General features: G+C 38.0%; 1 protein-coding gene across 2 annotated transcripts; it reads left to right on the forward strand.

Annotated features, from left to right (window-relative positions):
* The first annotated feature begins 1384 nt into the window (after positions 1-1384).
* On the forward strand, positions 1385-15867 carry pxylp1 (2-phosphoxylose phosphatase 1). Of its 2 annotated transcripts, XM_053507066.1 has the most exons (6): positions 1385-1459; positions 2052-2193; positions 9731-9892; positions 10068-10198; positions 13365-13500; positions 13690-15867. In XM_053507066.1, exons 2-6 carry the CDS (start codon positions 2115-2117, stop codon positions 14667-14669), a joined length of 1488 nt encoding a protein of 495 aa, XP_053363041.1. In that variant the 5' UTR covers positions 1385-1459; positions 2052-2114; the 3' UTR covers positions 14670-15867. The 2 variants fall into 2 exon arrangements, with proteins under 2 accessions (XP_053363041.1, XP_053363042.1); XM_053507067.1 differs by lacking the exons at positions 1385-1459; positions 2052-2193 and adding an exon at positions 7099-7221.
* The last annotated feature ends 1096 nt before the right edge of the window (positions 15868-16963 follow it).

The raw sequence follows: 16963 nt of genomic DNA on the forward strand, positions 1-16963 counted from the left end.
GAATTTGTATTCTAAAGCACCAGATTACTCTGGTGCTTTACAATACAAATCACTCGTTTAAAGGCTTTGAACATTTGGTCACTACAATGCCATATAATGCTTCCATGATACAAAACAATCCTCAGTTTCACTGGACACGTGGTATTGAACATAAGCAACAAGCTCTGGCACCAAGTAGCAAAACGACATTATTCACAAGAGTGAATCAATTCATTAATCTTTTTTGCAATCTTAAAGCTATTTACTTATGCACTCGCTCATTCACTCACTTACTCTGTGTGTAATAGTAGTATTCCCTGATCAGGGAGTCTACTGAGTCCTATAGGATAAGCTCCAGGCCCCAGCAAAAGATTGAATGAGTGAGTAGCTTTAAGATTACAAAAGAATTATGACGTTCTGAAAACATATGTCCAATACCATGTGTGCCAATCCATGATATAGGTGACATAGCTTACAGAAAGTTATGGTTGCTGAACTGCTGGATGCCCAGGCCCTTATTTATAAATTAATGAAGTACTTTTGAGGGAAATGCTGACATGTAAGTGCGGGACGTTGTCCATCCCACTCAGGAAGGTGCTGCTCTTATTTGGTGTAGTATAGCTGGCTTAGTTAATCAGTGTCTATCCAGGAGGGATGGGAATCACCAGGGACCACTCGATACAATATTATCACGAAACCCTCTAACAACAGCATTTATGTTCATTCTAGACTTAGTAGGAGAAAATCAGTGTTTAACAGAACTCACTCATAAAGATGGTCAAATTCTACTGTTCAGAATAAATATTAAGTGTGACATTTCCACAGTCCAAAGTTATCTCAGATCACTATCTTGTCTTGTTTAAAGTGTGGCTTAGTAATAATGTTCATTACCGTACTAAAGCATTAAACATACGAATTAACTAATGCACAGAGCTTTATCAGTAATCTCTCAGAATTATCAACTATGATTGGATCACCGTCTGACCCCACAGAAATCAATCAGGCAACTAAATATTTAGAGGCAACATTCTGTTATACCTTAGACAATGTAGCTCCAGTTAAATGAAAAATAATTAGAGAGAAAAAACTTGCTCCCTGGTATGACGATCACACACTGAAGACTGCTTGAGTTTATAATGTATTTATATACAGTACAATAATGTTACCTGTGCACTCACTTGCATACTTACACGCTTATTTATGTGCCTACCTATTTGTTTACTTAAATTCTTACCTACATTATTAATTTTTTACTTACTTAACCTATTTATTTACCCAATTACCTGTTTGCTTGCTTATTTAGTGTACATTCTGAGTTATGAACTGTTAGTTTGACCCTGGTTAAGTGAGATAGAGGGAATTGATTGTCAATCTGGCAACCCTGAGCCCGGGCTGAGGTGCTGGCGGTGTTTTGGCGATAAAGTCCGCGCGCTGTCTCCAGGCTGCAGCGCTCAGTGTGTGTGTGTGTGTTTATCTACAGGTAAGACTGCGTGCCTCTGTGTCTCACTGTAATATATATATAATAATGTCTCACTATGTGTGTGTGAGTGAGAGAGATGCTGCGTGTTGTCTGTTTTGTAAAAGATGTTTATTTTGTGCTAGTCAGACTGTAAACGTGGACACTGAGTCTAATGACGTGTGTGTGTTTTGCTGATCACAGCGGGGTTAAAGTCCCGAGGGTGTTCAGGTCAAACCGGGATTGTGGTGAAACGTATCCCAGGTGACGGTGTAAATTTGATTGGCGTTTACAGAAGACTTCAAACACAGTGCGGTGATGAGACTCTTAGCCGCAGTAAACCATTTTAGTGATGCGAATCGTTTTAAAGAAGGCCGTGTGCCGTGTCAGGACCTCACGAGCTTTGAGAATTAACGCATAACTTGAAACCAACTTGCAGAAGAGACGCATCTGTCTGTGTGAACTGAGCAGACAATCTTTCAACTTGGTTGGGAGTATATACAGACCTGACCCCGCTGACCTTTTAACCTATGACCTTTTAACCTGATGTTCGTGCATTTAGTTGGCTTATAATTGGCTTATCATTTTTAATGTAATTGATCTTTCTTATCCTCAGGTGGCGGAAAGTAAGCGATAAATGGATGGCTGATGGACAGGTGTCTGGACCAATCACAACACAATGCTGGCACGTCACCGCTTCATCCTGCTCCTGGTGGTTGGCGCCGTGCTGGCTGTGCTAAGCCTCAGCATCCAGTACTGTAAGTGTGAGTGTGTGCTTGCTAACATCCTGTCATATAGACATTTAGTCTTTTTCTATTTGGTGAATCAGAAACGAGTTTATTCTTGCATCTAAGCCTTCACAGCAAGTTCCATGGGCTATTGGGTAGCTGTTTTTCATGAAAGAATAATTTTAATTCATGATAGTAATCAAATTGTAATGTCGAATAGTCTGCTTCCAATCATAATTTGGGCATTATGTCAAGAAAGTGAAGCTTGGTGTTTGTGTCAAAAACTAACAGGGCAACTTTTTTTTTTTTTTTTTTTTTTTGTAAAATGCCTTCATAGGAAATCTATTTATAATAAAACATTACTCAGGTTTGCTTATTATTTGTATGCTTTACAGTAATTAGCACTGTCTTTAAATCTATAGGATTATTGATCTATAGGTTTAACAACTTTACTCTTAAAGTATCTAAAGCATTTATTTAAAGTCGAATTAGGAGCTGAGAGTGTAATAAGATCCACGAATCTTAAGCTTTGCTTAAGTTATATCAGTGATGTATTATCAATAATAGTAATTGAGCAAGTAATACAATGGAGAATGTACTGTTATAGAAAAATTATCAATATTCAGCTTGATGTGATTGTGAGGTATTGCTTCTACCACGAAGTGGATTATTCTTTTATAACAGCACATAGGGCAAACTATTTTATGTCACTGCCATTTGTGAACAATTACACTTTCTTTAAATTTAGAATTAATAAATGACACATTATTAACAAATTAAAAGTTACATTAAATGTTAAATTATGCTTATCATGCTACAGAAAAAAAAAAAAATCCAGAAACTGCCAAGTCCTGAAGATTGTTCTTGGATTATGTGGAGGGTCTGCCCTACAGGTCCCTGATTGGGCCGTTACAGTACTACAGAAACAATAGCATTGTGGGATAAGCACATTAATATCATTCAGCAGTGAAACCTATCTATCTATTTATTGCGGATAACAAGTAATCAGCAAGAAAATGTTCATTTTGTTTGTACAGGAAAAATAGATGGATAGATAAAGGTATGTTTTAAAGCAACAAATGTTTAAAGTATTTACTGGCAATGCATACATTTTTAAAATATTTTTTTCACATTCCTATTTATTATGCTTTTTTTTGTGCCAGGAAAACAAAGAAATCTTCATTAGGAACATTATAAGTAACTATTTGAAAATATCATATACATTTTTAAACCCTTTATTGTGCTAAGTTAAATGAGGCCATTTATTATTGTCACAAGACAATTTTTTGTGAACAATGTCTGTTTAAAAAGCTGGGCATTGATTGCTCGGTGATAGTTTTCTCGCCTACCATGCGAAAGGCCCGGGTTTGATTCCCAGACGATGCCCAAACCCAAGCCAATGGATGCAGTGGCAGTAATATGGGATAAATGAGAGGGTTACACCAGGAAGGGCGTCTGGTGTAAAACCTGTGCCAAGTTGTTGTGTGGATCAGATGGTCCGCTGTGGCGACCCCTCGATGGGAGCAGCTGAAAGACCAACAGCAGCTGTTTAAAAAGCCCTTTTAAACTTTTATTCAGCTAGCCACTTAAAAAGGATTTTTCAGTATTTAACGTTACGAGGAGGAGCTCCAATTTGGCACGATCAAATATGTTGTTAAGTGCGGGAGCCCCAATGCAAGAGTTAGAGGAGAATAATGGTACATGGGGTGATCGTGTGTACTTTGGTGGGAATTAATCAGTTAAGGTGAGCACCTCGCAGCACTAAGGTAATGATGCTTCTACAGTATGGCGCTCGTACAACTAAAGAAAGGTCTTTTTCTTGGGGAAAGGTCCTCTCTTTTTCATGTGAAAAGTTTTTTTTTTTTTTTTTTGTTTTTCATTCCTTTTTTCTTTATTATATTTTTAATTTTATTTATTTATTTTTCTTTTTCTTATATATATATATATATATATATATATATATATATATATATACACACACATATATAATTTCTTGATAAAGTGGTCTATTACATACAACAAACAGAAAATACATATGACCTTAAGATGAAGTTAGACAGTACAAAAAAAACAACAACTAAACACTCTTACAACCCAGAGCATTTTTTTGCCTTTTTTTCATTACTTTGTTGTAATAAATACATATGGAGTCAGGATTGTGCAATATAGAGTTATTCTTAGACAATCAGCAGGCTCAGCACAACTTAGTCCATATAATGAATTGAATTTAATTGAATTTTAACCATCTATACCAAGATGACTCGGCATCTTTCACCGTGAGAAACTGTGTGAGCATGTGTGACTGTCAGTATACTCTATGGGAGGTATTATAGCACCACCAATTTAATCTTTTCCAAAATTACAGCTCGGATCTTTTAAGTAACATCAGCCACTGGGATCGGTGAATGTTATCTTATTTCCTGATAAGTCGACAAGACAAGTGTTAGCTGATACTGGTGTACAGCTGATAAATTGATGCAACATTTACTATGTTGTATTTCTAAAATTATTTTAACATTAATTTATTTTATATATGTCTATTATTTCTTATGAATAGAATTCCACTTGTTTGCTTTGTTATTTTGCTAGGTACATTTTGTTTAGAAGTAAGGATCCAATCGATCAATCATTCAGTTGTGGTTGAAGCGAATAGTAACTAGGAAGTAATTAGGTGGAGTCATTACAGACTTCTTAAGTGATTGAAAGGACAGGCAGTTGCTGCTGATGCTGATAATTAGGTTGAAGAAATATAACAGGCCAGGGAATAATGTATGTTAGGGTGGTTGTTTACATGTGCATTGGTAATCTTCTGATCTCTATTTAAGGCATGAAGGCAGTAAATTAAAATCAAAGGTTGTGTCGTAATAGACTAAAACACATTTAACAGCACATGCTTGTCCTTGATCTCTTACAGAAAGTTTATAAAGGGCATGGCATGGCTTCTTAACCCTTGACTTTACCTAGGAACTCATCAGAGGGTGATGAGTTCCAAGCTGGTGATGGGTCACATTGCAATTTGTGCCATCAGAGTTTTCAGTACATTATATTTTCTCTCAAGACTCCTTGTGTTACTTTTGTTCTCGTCTCTCTCTCTCTCTCTCTCTCTCTCTCACAGTAAGCTCATTACTTATTCATTCTTTACAAACAGGGACTGAAAGCAGGCTGAATGTAGGACGGAATTTCATTTGAAATTCTGTCGCTCCGTCTTTCAGCTCGCCGATACGTGCCACTACACAGTAATGAGTAGGGAGCCAGCAGGGTTGCCAAATCTGTGCAAAACCAAGACCAATCAAAACCAAATCACAAGTCAGTAATGGAGACTTGATGAATTAAGCTAGAACAATTCTAGTAATGCTAAAGCAATGCATGGCAAATGAAATGAGCCACTTCATTAGGAACACCTGTTCAACTGTGTGAGAACACAAATATCTAATCAGCCAATCACATGCTAGAAGCTCAACATGTTTGTGTATATAGACATGATCTGCTGAAGTTCACACGAGCATCAGAATGTGGAAGAAAGGTCATTTAAGTGACTTTGAATGTGGTATGGTTGTTGATGACAGACGGGCTGGACCGAGTATTTTAAAAACTTCTGAGCTACTGGGGTTTTCACACACAACCATCTCTAGAGTTTACAGAGAATGGGCTGAACAACAAGAGAAAATAACCAGTGAGCGGCAGTTCTCTGGGCAAAAAAGTTGTTGGTGCCAGAGGTCAGAGGAGAATGGTTAGACTGGTTCAAGCTGATAAAAAAGCAACAGTAACTCTTAACATTTCATTTCATCTGAGGTATGCAGAAGAGCATCTCTGAACATGCAGCATGTGAATCAGATGGGCTACAGCAGGGGCTCCACCTGTCAGCTAAGAACAGGAAACTGAGGATACAATTACATTGGCTCATCAAAGCTGAACAATAGAAGATGCCTGCGTGATTGGATGGTAGCCTACAATAGAAGATTGTATGAACCACATGAATAGAATTTAGCATAAACCACATGAAAGCATGGATCCGTCTTGCTTTGTATCAACTTTTCAGGCTGGTGGTGGTTGTGGTGTAATGGTTTGGGAGATACTTTCTTGGCACGCATTAGACTCCTTATTACCAGTTTAAGTGCTGTAGCCTACAGCCTTTTTTCTGACCATGTCTAACTTTAGAAACACAGGAGAACACGCCATGTCATGGAGTTTTTTTTTTGTTTTTTTTTTTCCATTAAATTTTGTTAGTGATTATTCTTTTTATTTCGGACCCAAACGGCTTCAAAACTATCAGCAGAGGATCAAATAAAACTTGTTATATAAAGTCAGTAATCTATCAGAATTGGCCCAAAACAATCTGACGGAGGAAAACGTCTCTTGTGTAACGTAATTTCTGATAGTTTGATTAGAAATGTTTAACATTCAGCAGATAAACCAGTGACGCAAAGTCAAAGGCCATTTTCATACAATATATTAAACGTAATTTAATGTTTTGACCTGTGGATCCAGCCTTTTGGCCACCATGTACTGTATATTGTGTATGTACAGTATATAACACTGAGATAACATATCAACATACAATATAAATCTGTATGATTTGGAATTGACATTCAGTTCAAATAATGCAATCATTTTAGGGTCGCATTTTTATGCTACAAGAGTAATATAACAGCTTACACTCTCCAAAAACTAAAACATGCCTGAGGGCTCTATTTAGCCTCAGGAAGGCACAGTCTTTCCACCCTTTCCTTTCCTTTATACTTGGTTGTAGGCTGTGGTAAGGCTACAGGCTACAAAGAGCTCTTTGTCTGGCCTCTGTTATATGGGGACCTGTGTATAACGGGATTGGTCAAAGTGTGTAACCAGGTGGGGACAAGGGGGAAAAAAGACTTGATTCTGAATAGACTTCAGTAAGATGTGGAAACACACACACACACACACACACACACGCACACGCACACAGAGACGCATTCAGATGCTTTGCAGATGTTCTCACTGCAAAACACACACACACACAGAAGCACATTTGCAAAATGCCGGCTTATTTCCAGGCACGTCTTGTACTTCTCCTATTTGTTGGTAAGTTTAAATTGATGTGATGTTAAATTGATGTGCAAGTGTGTGTCTGTGGTTTCAACATCCGTACGAGACAGTGTTTAGCTGATAGATTTATGTTGGGTTTTGTGCATGTGTGCATTTTTTTTTTCTTCTTTCTATTCTTTTCATCTGGCGTACTCAGTCTGGTGTACTTGCTTCGAATTGCATTGGCTTGAAACATGAATAGGTTTGCACGACTTTTAAATTATTTACAACTCCTGGCTGTAACTGAGTTATGCTCAGCCAGTGTAATGTCGTCCTGTTTCTCTGTCCACTCTGACTGTTGTAAATTTACTTTTAGAAAACAGGAGCCAGGAATTTAAAAATAAGGTTGGTGTATTTGAGAGTTTGAGCTTTGGGAATGTGGGAGGGAGACAGACCATACAATTAACTCTGAAAGTTGTATTTTCAGCAGATTTTTTAATTATTTAAAGTTTCCACTTAAATAACTGTCTACAGTAGTGCATTTTTAAAAATCTTCAAAATCAATCTCTCCCTGTCTTTCTCTTCTTGGTGTCTGTGTGTGTGTGTCCAAAAGAATTCTTGTGGTTTGCAGAAACTTTGTTGTTGAAAATACATAACTGGTTAAAGTGCAGTACCATGAACACAGTCTAGACCTTTAGATACTTAAGATTTAGGGCAATTCCATGCAAATAAGGTTCATTCCAAACTATTTTGGTACAAATGCTCGGCAGCTTTTTATGTTTATATATGACTAAACTTTCATTTGGAAAGCAGAGCTGATGCAAAAGGCACAAAAATGAGGACAACCTTGAAGGGAAATGGAGAGTAAATGAAGAGAAAATGTCAGCAATATTTGCTATTTTAATAATTTCATGGATAGATTTTAGAATTGCTTTTCTTAGTGTTTTAACTGTTTAAGAATTTCCTTTATACAGACCATAAATGGCTGACTCAGACACATCACATCTATAACTTTGCTGTTTTTATTTTATTTATTACTTTTTCCCTTTCTACTGGATAACAACTGTAAGCAACTATAACCAAGAATAAGCAATTTCCCTCTGGGATTTATACAGTTCTTTGAATCTTGAATCTAGAAGTAACAAAAATGTCACATTCCGAACACCAGTTTATCCAAAAATCACATTTTCCAAAAATGTCCATTCGTTTCTCATTTCCAACTGTAATACTTTGTCTTTAAAATTCACAGAACTTCTAGAAAACCTGTACACTCTTATAATTTTTTGTTTCTTAATGTTACATCTCGTATGCTGATAAATTGCTGTATTTTTTTCAGGATGCAAATAATGATAAGATGTTTCAGCATTTGTTTGTTTTTAGCCAAAGAGGTTATATTAAAACTTCAGCAAATTTATTCAATGATGCCAAGCTTTTGCATGCTCTGAGGATTTGTTTACTCAAATGAGTCACATCCGTAACCATGCTGGAACCGCCCTCCTGAGAGAGGGCCAGTAGAGAACCAGAGGAACTAGTGCTTCTACATGCTTAACTACTGAAGAAGTGTGATCTTCTTCCAAACTGTAATTTAATTAATAATAATTGCATTTGCCATAAGCAAAGTGATGCATACAGTTATATCCTATACATATACTATATACTGTAGATATTTTTCTACCTAATCAAATGTCAAAGCAACAGGTAGCTGATGTCAGATTTTCAAAACAACCAGATGTCAGATTTTTTTTTTAAGGTAGATTAGCAGAAGTGAAAAGTCTGAGTGATCGCCTAAATGTATGTATAATGACACATCCCTTGGGTGTGTTTGCTCTAAGAGTTAAAGGGTGTGGTGGAATGTGTTAAAGACCTAATACGTTAGAACATAATTGTTTGTTTTGTATACAAGTAACCTCTTTCATCTTGCTTATCCAGATGAAACATCTGTTTGAAATAAGAATACTCCATAGTCCATATCACCTATGCACTACCTATGCTAATTTTGTACTTGCACTCCAGTGAATTCCTAAAGAATCTAATGTAATTTTTTTTTTCTTCTGGCCAAGGCCATGCTATGTGATATTTATTCATTTTAATCTATTATCATTATTTCTTTTTTTACTTTTCCACAACTCTTTGAATCACTTACATTATAACATATAATATAATATTAATTTGAATAAACCAGCTTAATATTGGATTTGAATCTGCCATGAAATAGCCTGGAAAGCTGATATGGCAAAAAATCCTAATACAAACAAACAAACACTCCAGTGTGTACCACTATGTTTAGTGGAAATTCACCATGCAAAGAAATAACCCAACATATTTAGCAAAAGAGCAGGAAATGGTGTTTGATTAAAAAGGGGTACACTCTGTAAAAAAATAAAATAAATAAATGACGGGCATGATGGTGTGTGAGAAATGAGTGGCATGCCAAAGTGCTCTTCACACAAGGCTGCGATATTAGCTCATCACATTGAGGCTTCAGTCTGTCTAAGGCCATGTTTATTTAGGTGTGTGTGCTGTAGATTTAAGAGTCTTTCTCCCCCTTTTCTCTCTCTCTCCACAGTGCAACTGATACCAAACAATCTGCTGGCAGATGACGGGTCACTTGGTAAAAACAGGAAAAGAATAAACCCAGTGGTCCATACAGAGCTGCCAGAGCTTGACCCGATCAGTGATGCCTACCGATACTGTAACCTGCCCAATCAGACAGAACACACACGTGAGGGTAAGATATTCGCTCCCCCACACACGCACAAATAAATAAACAAATAAATAATTATGTATAATGTATACACAGCATATATGCAGAACTGTAACTCAGCCCCACATTGTGAGTTCAGTTAGGATGATAAGCACACACACGTTGTTTATTTTGTGTGTGTGTGTGTGTGTGTGTGTAGGTCACAGTCTGGCGGACTACAAGCTGCTGTTTGTGCAGGTGATGATTCGTCATGGCGACCGCTACCCACTCTACTCCATCCCTCAGACTAAGAGACCAGCCATTGACTGCACACTGTCACCTTACAGGCAGGTTTCTCATAGTTGAATTGCTATGTCCGCTAAAAAAAAAAACATTTTTGAAAATTGTTAGACTTAATTGTTATGGACACACAACAAATTTTGGCCTCTTTAGTTTCGAATCAAAAGAAAAATAAATTGTATATGCACAGATATAAAGCTCTTAGTGATGGAATGCAGAGTAGTAGCCAGAAAGACCCATGAGTGTATATATATATATATATATATATATATGCATACATACAGTGGTGTGAAAAACTATTTGCCCCCTTCCTGATTTCTTATTCTTTTGCATGTTTGTCACACAAAATGTTTCTGATCATCAAACACATTTAACTATTAGTCAAAGATAATATAATTGAACAAAAAATGCAGTTTTTAAATGATGGTTTTTATTATTTAGGGAGAAAAAAAATCCAAACCTACATGGCCCTGTGTGAAAAAGTGATTGCCCCCCTTGTTAAAAAATAACTTAACTGTGGTTTATCATACCTGAGTTCAATTTCTGTAGTCACCCCCAGGCCTGATTACTGCCACACCTGTTTCAATCAAGAAATCACTTAAATAGGAGCTACCTGACACAGAGAAGTAGACCAAAAGCACCTCAAAAGCTAGACATCATGCCAAGATCCAAAGAAATTCAGGAACAAATGAGAACAAAAGTAATTGAGATCTATCAGTCTGGTAAAGGTTATAAAGCCATTTCTAAAGCTTTGGGACTCCAGCGAACCACAGTGAGAGCCATTATCCACAAATGGCAAAAACATGGAACAGTGGTGAACCTTCCCAGGAGTGGCCGGCCGACCAAAATTACCCCAAGAGCGCAGAGACAACTCATCCGAGAGGCCACAAAAGACCCCAGGACAACATCTCAAGAACTGCAGGCCTCACTCGCCTCAATTAAGGTCAGTGTTCACGACTCCACCATAAGAAAGAGACTGGGCAAAAACGGCCTGCATGGCAGATTTCCAAGGCGCAAACCACTTAAGCAAAAAGAACATTAAGGCTCGTCTCAATTTTGCTAAAAAACATCTCAATGATTGCCAAGACTTTTGGGAAAATACCTTGTGGACCGACGAGACAAGAGTTGAACTTTTTGGAAGGTGCGTGTCCCGTTACATCTGGCGTAAAAGTAACACAGCATTTCAGAAAAAGAACATCATACCAACAGTAAAATATGGTGGTGGTAGTGTGATGGTCTGGGGTTGTTTTGCTGCTTCAGGACCTGGAAGGCTTGCTGTGATAGATGGAACCATGAATTCTACTGTCTACCAAAAAATCCTGAAGGAGAATGTCCGGCCATCTGTTCGTCAACTTAAGCTGAAGCGATCTTGGGTGCTGCAGCAGGACAATGACCCAAAACACACCAGCAAATCCACCTCTGAATGGCTGAAGAAAAACAAAATGAAGACTTTGGAGTGGCCTAGTCAAAGTCCTGACCTGAATCCTATTGAGATGTTGTGGCATGACCTTAAAAAGGCGATTCATGCTAAAAAAACCCTCAAATAAAGCTGAATTACAACAATTCTGCAAAGATGAGTGGGCCAAAATTCCTCCAGAGCGCTGTAAAAGACTCGTTGAAAGTTATCGCAAACGCTTGATTGCATTTATTGCTGCTAAGGGTGACCCAACCAGTTATTAGGTTCAGGGGGCAATAACTTTTTCACACAGGGCCATGTAGGTTTGGATTTTTTTTCTCCCTAAATAATAAAAACCATCATTTAAAAACTGCATTTTGTGTTTACTTGTGTTATCTTTGACTAATAGTTAAATGTGTTTGATGATCAGAAACATTTTGTGTGACAAACATGCAAAAGAATAAGAAATCAGGAAGGGGGCAAATAGTTTTTCACACCACTGTATATAGAAAGAGAGAGAGAGATAAAGTATAGAGTGCTACCTGATGAATTTTGTGTTGATATGACAGGGAGAAATAACATTACTCATTTCCACTCGTATCCGGCTCGTAGTATTACCGGCTAATTAGCTGACTCGCCCTATCTACATATTTATTTTCTTATATCCTCATTCATTCCTTTATTTATTTATTTTTTATACTGATCGTCCTTTGTATGATTATGCGGGCTTGGAGCCTATCTTAAGGAAGCTCAATGCAAAAGGCAGGGGACACCCTGAATGAGCTACTAGGGGACAGGCGTACACACAAAGTCATACACACCAAATCAAACACTATAGGCAATTTCGCATTTGTTATCTGTTATTTATATCCGTGGCAATAAAATGAAATTAGCTGATGACCTGAAAGTACTGAATGACCAGGTTATCACATCTATAGAGGGTTTCTGCCTTGATGGCACACGCATAGTCCAGGCCTCAGATCTTTTTCGCTTTTTATTGGTGTACACAGTGTATCTTCCAATATTCAACTTTTTTTTTTCATTGAAATGTGTTTTAGCCTTGTTGTGGCAAAGGCAGGCCAAATCATAAGTAGGATTCTGTTCTCAGTACTGTATAGAGGCCTACATGAGATGATATGCCATTGAAGAGGCCATGTAGAAGGCTATATATTCAATAAACCAGCTTATGATTCAGAAAAAGGGTGACCCTCGTATGTACTGTACCTGTTAACTAAAATGAGTTGTACTTGTATGTAACATTAAGGTTTTAAATACATAGGTTTTTTTTTTATAATAAAAAAAGATCATTTATGCATAGTTAAAAAAAGGAGTATTATATGCATTACTTATGAGTTGCCTTTACAAATAAGGCAACACAAAACTTAAGTAAAAAAAGTTTAGGAACTTACTATACATCTTGCGCGTGTGTGTGAGAGAGAGACCATTCTCTGTAACTGTAATATTCTCTCACCTCCTCCACTCTGTTTAGTTACACATGCTCTCTGTGACTTGAGTGTATGTTTGTTTCCATGGTTTCAGTCTGGTGTTCTGACCAATCACGGTTTTCTGAAGCCAGATGGACTGTTAAGTTATTACTGATCCCATGATAAAAATTTTTATAAATTTGTACAAGTATATACTTTTATTCCATCTTCTCAATCCTTGTCTCTCTCTATCTAAAACCCTCTTTTTGCTTGTGTTCTCTCCATTACTTAGGCTGACAGTATATTGTTTTAATTCCCCCAATGGTGAGGTAAACCTATTACATTTTGACTTTTTTCCCGCCTTATTTTTCTCTCTCTCTTTTATTTTCTCAGAAAGCCCACTCACCCTCTGCTGGCCTCTTTCATCAGTCACATGGCCCAGGGTGGGCGTGGTCACTGGGATGCATCACTCGGCTCAGTGGCTCGAATACCCAATCACATCACCTGTGAACTGGGCGAGCTCACACAGACAGGTAGAGAATCATGGCCTCCACACACAAACACATTCTGAATTATATTTCTAATAAACTATGCCACAGACAACCAGTGTGAATATTTTTTCAATTGCCAGTCAATCTTCCAATCCAGTGTAAGTCACGTCTATTTCACTCTGTCTCTGTATTCGTGTATTAATTTAGTTTTTTCTCCTCGCTCAATCTTAGGTGTGGTCCAGCAGTTAAAAAATGGTGAGCTGCTGCGTCAGACATATCTCAAGCATCACAAGCTGCTTCCTTCTGATTGGTCGTCACAGCAGTTGTGGGTAGAGACTACAGCAAGAAGCCGCACCCTACAGAGCGGTTTGGCTCTGCTCTATGGTTTCCTGCCCAATTTTGATTGGTCGAAAGTGATTATGCGGCAGCAGAGGAGCACTATGTTCTGTGGCTCGTGGTGTGAATGTCCGGCACGGACCACCTTCCTGGAGCAGGAGCAGCGTCGTCAATACCGTCTTCGCACCTCCAACGCTGAACTTGAGCGCACCTATGTCACCATGGCAGCAACACTGGGTGTGCCCACACGCACATTGCGAGCGGCCAATCCGATAGACACGATGCTCTGCCATTTTTGTCACGCTCTACCGTTTCCCTGTGCCAGCATGCCTTCATTTCCCACACCTAAAAAGGGAAGGTGTCTAACATTGCAGCACTTTGCCGTGATCCGCCAACAGCAGAGAGATGACGAAAGAGACCGGAAGGAGGCGGGACTTTACCGGCGTTTTGCCGTTCTTGCAGCACATCCTTTCCTGAACCAGACAGCGGCACGCATGGAGAATGCTGCTCGGGGAAACAGTGAACCAGTCTTCGCCTTAGCCTCCGCCCATGACATCACCATGGCACCCGTGTTAAGCGCCCTGGGTCTGGAAGGGGCGGGGTTTCCACGTTTCGCTGCTCGCTTGGTGTTTGAGCTGTGGAGGAGTCCGGAGACACAGCAGAAGGGAAAGCACGGTGCTGTGGCAAATACTTACATACGTGTGCTTTACAATGGAGAGGACTTGACGTTTGAAACCGCCTTCTGCCGCGACCATGACCGCCACTCCACTCCACCGCTGTGCCCGCTGGGTAATTTTCTGTCATTTGTAAGAAGGGACATGTTCAGCATTGTGAATGCCACCAGCTACCATCAAGCCTGCCATCAAAACTTTTAATTCAGAGACACATGGACAGGGAGGAAGTCAGACAGAAAGAATTGAATATGTTTGTCTTTTAGTTTTGTGTTCATGATCCGTTAGTGGTTTTTGTCTTTTAGTAGTATTATTTAAAAAAAAAAAAAAAAAAAAAAAAAAGGCTAACAGTTAACGCTGTGCTAAACATGCAATGTAAAACATTTCAAATTTGTCTTATAGTACTTGGCGCCATCAGATTTGCACGTTTGTCTTGTAGAAACATTACTGCTGTATACAGTGTCATATCTGCAACTAGACTACCATGAACCAAGTCTTAAGGCCTGTTGGCGCCAAACAATATTCGTTAAAATTCTTAAAAGGAACACATACATTTCCCTAATATTAGGTAAATTTTGTTTGCAAACCATTTGATCTGTCTCCCAAAATAAGGTACACATTTTTAAAAAGAGATTCTCCATTTCATACCAGCAAGGTTCTCTTGATATTAGTGTCATAAAAATGACAGTGGCGAATTTATCAGATTTTCTGTCAGTGACTACATAAACACACAGCTAAATGAAATGCTCACAAGTTTATAAGTGAGCCAGTATATGCAGCGCTGATTGATTCAGTGGGCAATTGCTTAAACTGATAAACTCATTTGTGCAAAAAGTGAAAATATGCAACAGCTTGTTTGTAGACTGTTGTGAAAGACAAGTGAAGCATTATTTCACACTTTTGTGATTGTCATCTTGCTTTCATTGTGAACCAGCCTTTATGACTGTCCTGTGATGTCCGCTGACACAAATGGGCACTCAGTATGGATGTTATCTAGGCAGCGACTATACTGACACTGTAAAATATAGAGAAGGAAATGTATGAAAAAATATCTAGGAAGGATTTGCAATATTAGTACAATACTGTCTTTTACTTGATATCTAATTTATGTCTTAAGCTTTCATGTTCTCTCTCGTCTATCGAACATAGTCAAGTGATTCTAGGATCCTCAGAGAAGAAAGAATGTTCAACCGAAATAATAGCAATATATACTGTACCACCATATCGCTCATTTCGACCATCAGAATCAGATTAATTCTCTGAGCTAATTCAGATACCTTCAGCGACCTGCTCAGTCTAAACCAGTGTTTCCCAAAGTTTGGGTTTTGGCCCCCTAGTGGGTCGTAAGGATATTGCAGGTGGGCCAGTGAGGTAAATTATAGAAAATAAATTTTAATTTATTACATTTTTTATTTTCCATTTTATCACAGCTTTGCTAAGTTTGGCTGATCTAAACCAAAACAAAAATCACATTTTTAAAACTTGTTCTGCTGATTTATTTATCTCATTAATACTGACGATCTTGTTCTGCCTTAATTCATTAACATGCTGTTTGTCACTTTTTTTTTTTTATTCCTGTTCTGTGATGAATTCACATATCTGTGGTTTAGATCCCCATCAAATGTCATCTGAAAGAAAGAGTGAGCAAGGGTTAAAGCAAGCACAGATATCGAGCAATAAACAACCCCAAACCGGTATTTAGGTCAGGATCGTTTTCAGCGATACACTCGATTGAACTTTCTTCCACGGAAAAAAAGAAACATCTTGTATGAATAAAATAATAAGCTATAATTCAAGCGTTGAAAAGTTTGACACAGTCACTCGAGAAAGCTCTGGACAGCAGCGCTTTGATTTGCTGTGCGTCTGCGTTTGAAAGAACACAATGAGGTTTGATATGCAGCCTATCTGCTTTCATTTAAAAGCATTTTAACAACACTTGCAAATCATGCACTGATTACCAGCACAGTCCTGAGGACAATCACACTGATTCGTACATAGGAAGGATTTTTGGTGATGAACGTTTATCCCGTCATGTCCCAGGACTAGTTTTTCTATGATGTGTGGTTTTTAAAGGTTTATAAAGTTTGGAGATTATGGCGCACAGGGCCACTTTATTCTCATCTTCCTGCAGTGACCAGGATTTTTAAATATACTTCGACTGATGGGTATAGATTTGTGTTTAAATTGTGAAATTATTTTCATACACTTTGCATGGAATCATATTGTATGTGTTTTCCCAAAATGGAGAAAACGAAGAGCAGTAGAATTCTGGGATAAGGAATGTTGAAGGATTTTGTATTGTGATAGCTGGTTTTATGAATCATTTTGTTGTGTCCTAGCACATTCCTTAATATCAAAGCACATTTTGCAATAAAGTCACATTCCAAATGTGTTTGTGTTTTCAAGTGTTGTGAATATATAGGGTATACATACACACACAATATACATGTATACTGTATGTAAAAGATAATTTATGTACACAAGCAGCACTAAGCAAA

Source organism: Clarias gariepinus, chromosome 11 (genome assembly GCF_024256425.1).
Source record: "Clarias gariepinus isolate MV-2021 ecotype Netherlands chromosome 11, CGAR_prim_01v2, whole genome shotgun sequence".
Taxonomy (NCBI): Eukaryota; Metazoa; Chordata; class Actinopteri; order Siluriformes; family Clariidae; genus Clarias; species Clarias gariepinus.

Coding starts and splice junctions, on each gene's coding strand:
- pxylp1 (XM_053507066.1), top strand. CDS start 2,115: ATGCTGGCACGTCACCGCTTCATCCTGCTCCTGGTGGTTGGCGCCGTG. Junction 10,199..13,364: donor CACTGTCACCTTACAGGCAG/GTTTCTCATAGT, acceptor TTTCTCAGAAAG/CCCACTCACCCTCTGCTGGC. Junction 13,501..13,689: donor GGGCGAGCTCACACAGACAG/GTAGAGAATCAT, acceptor GCTCAATCTTAG/GTGTGGTCCAGCAGTTAAAA.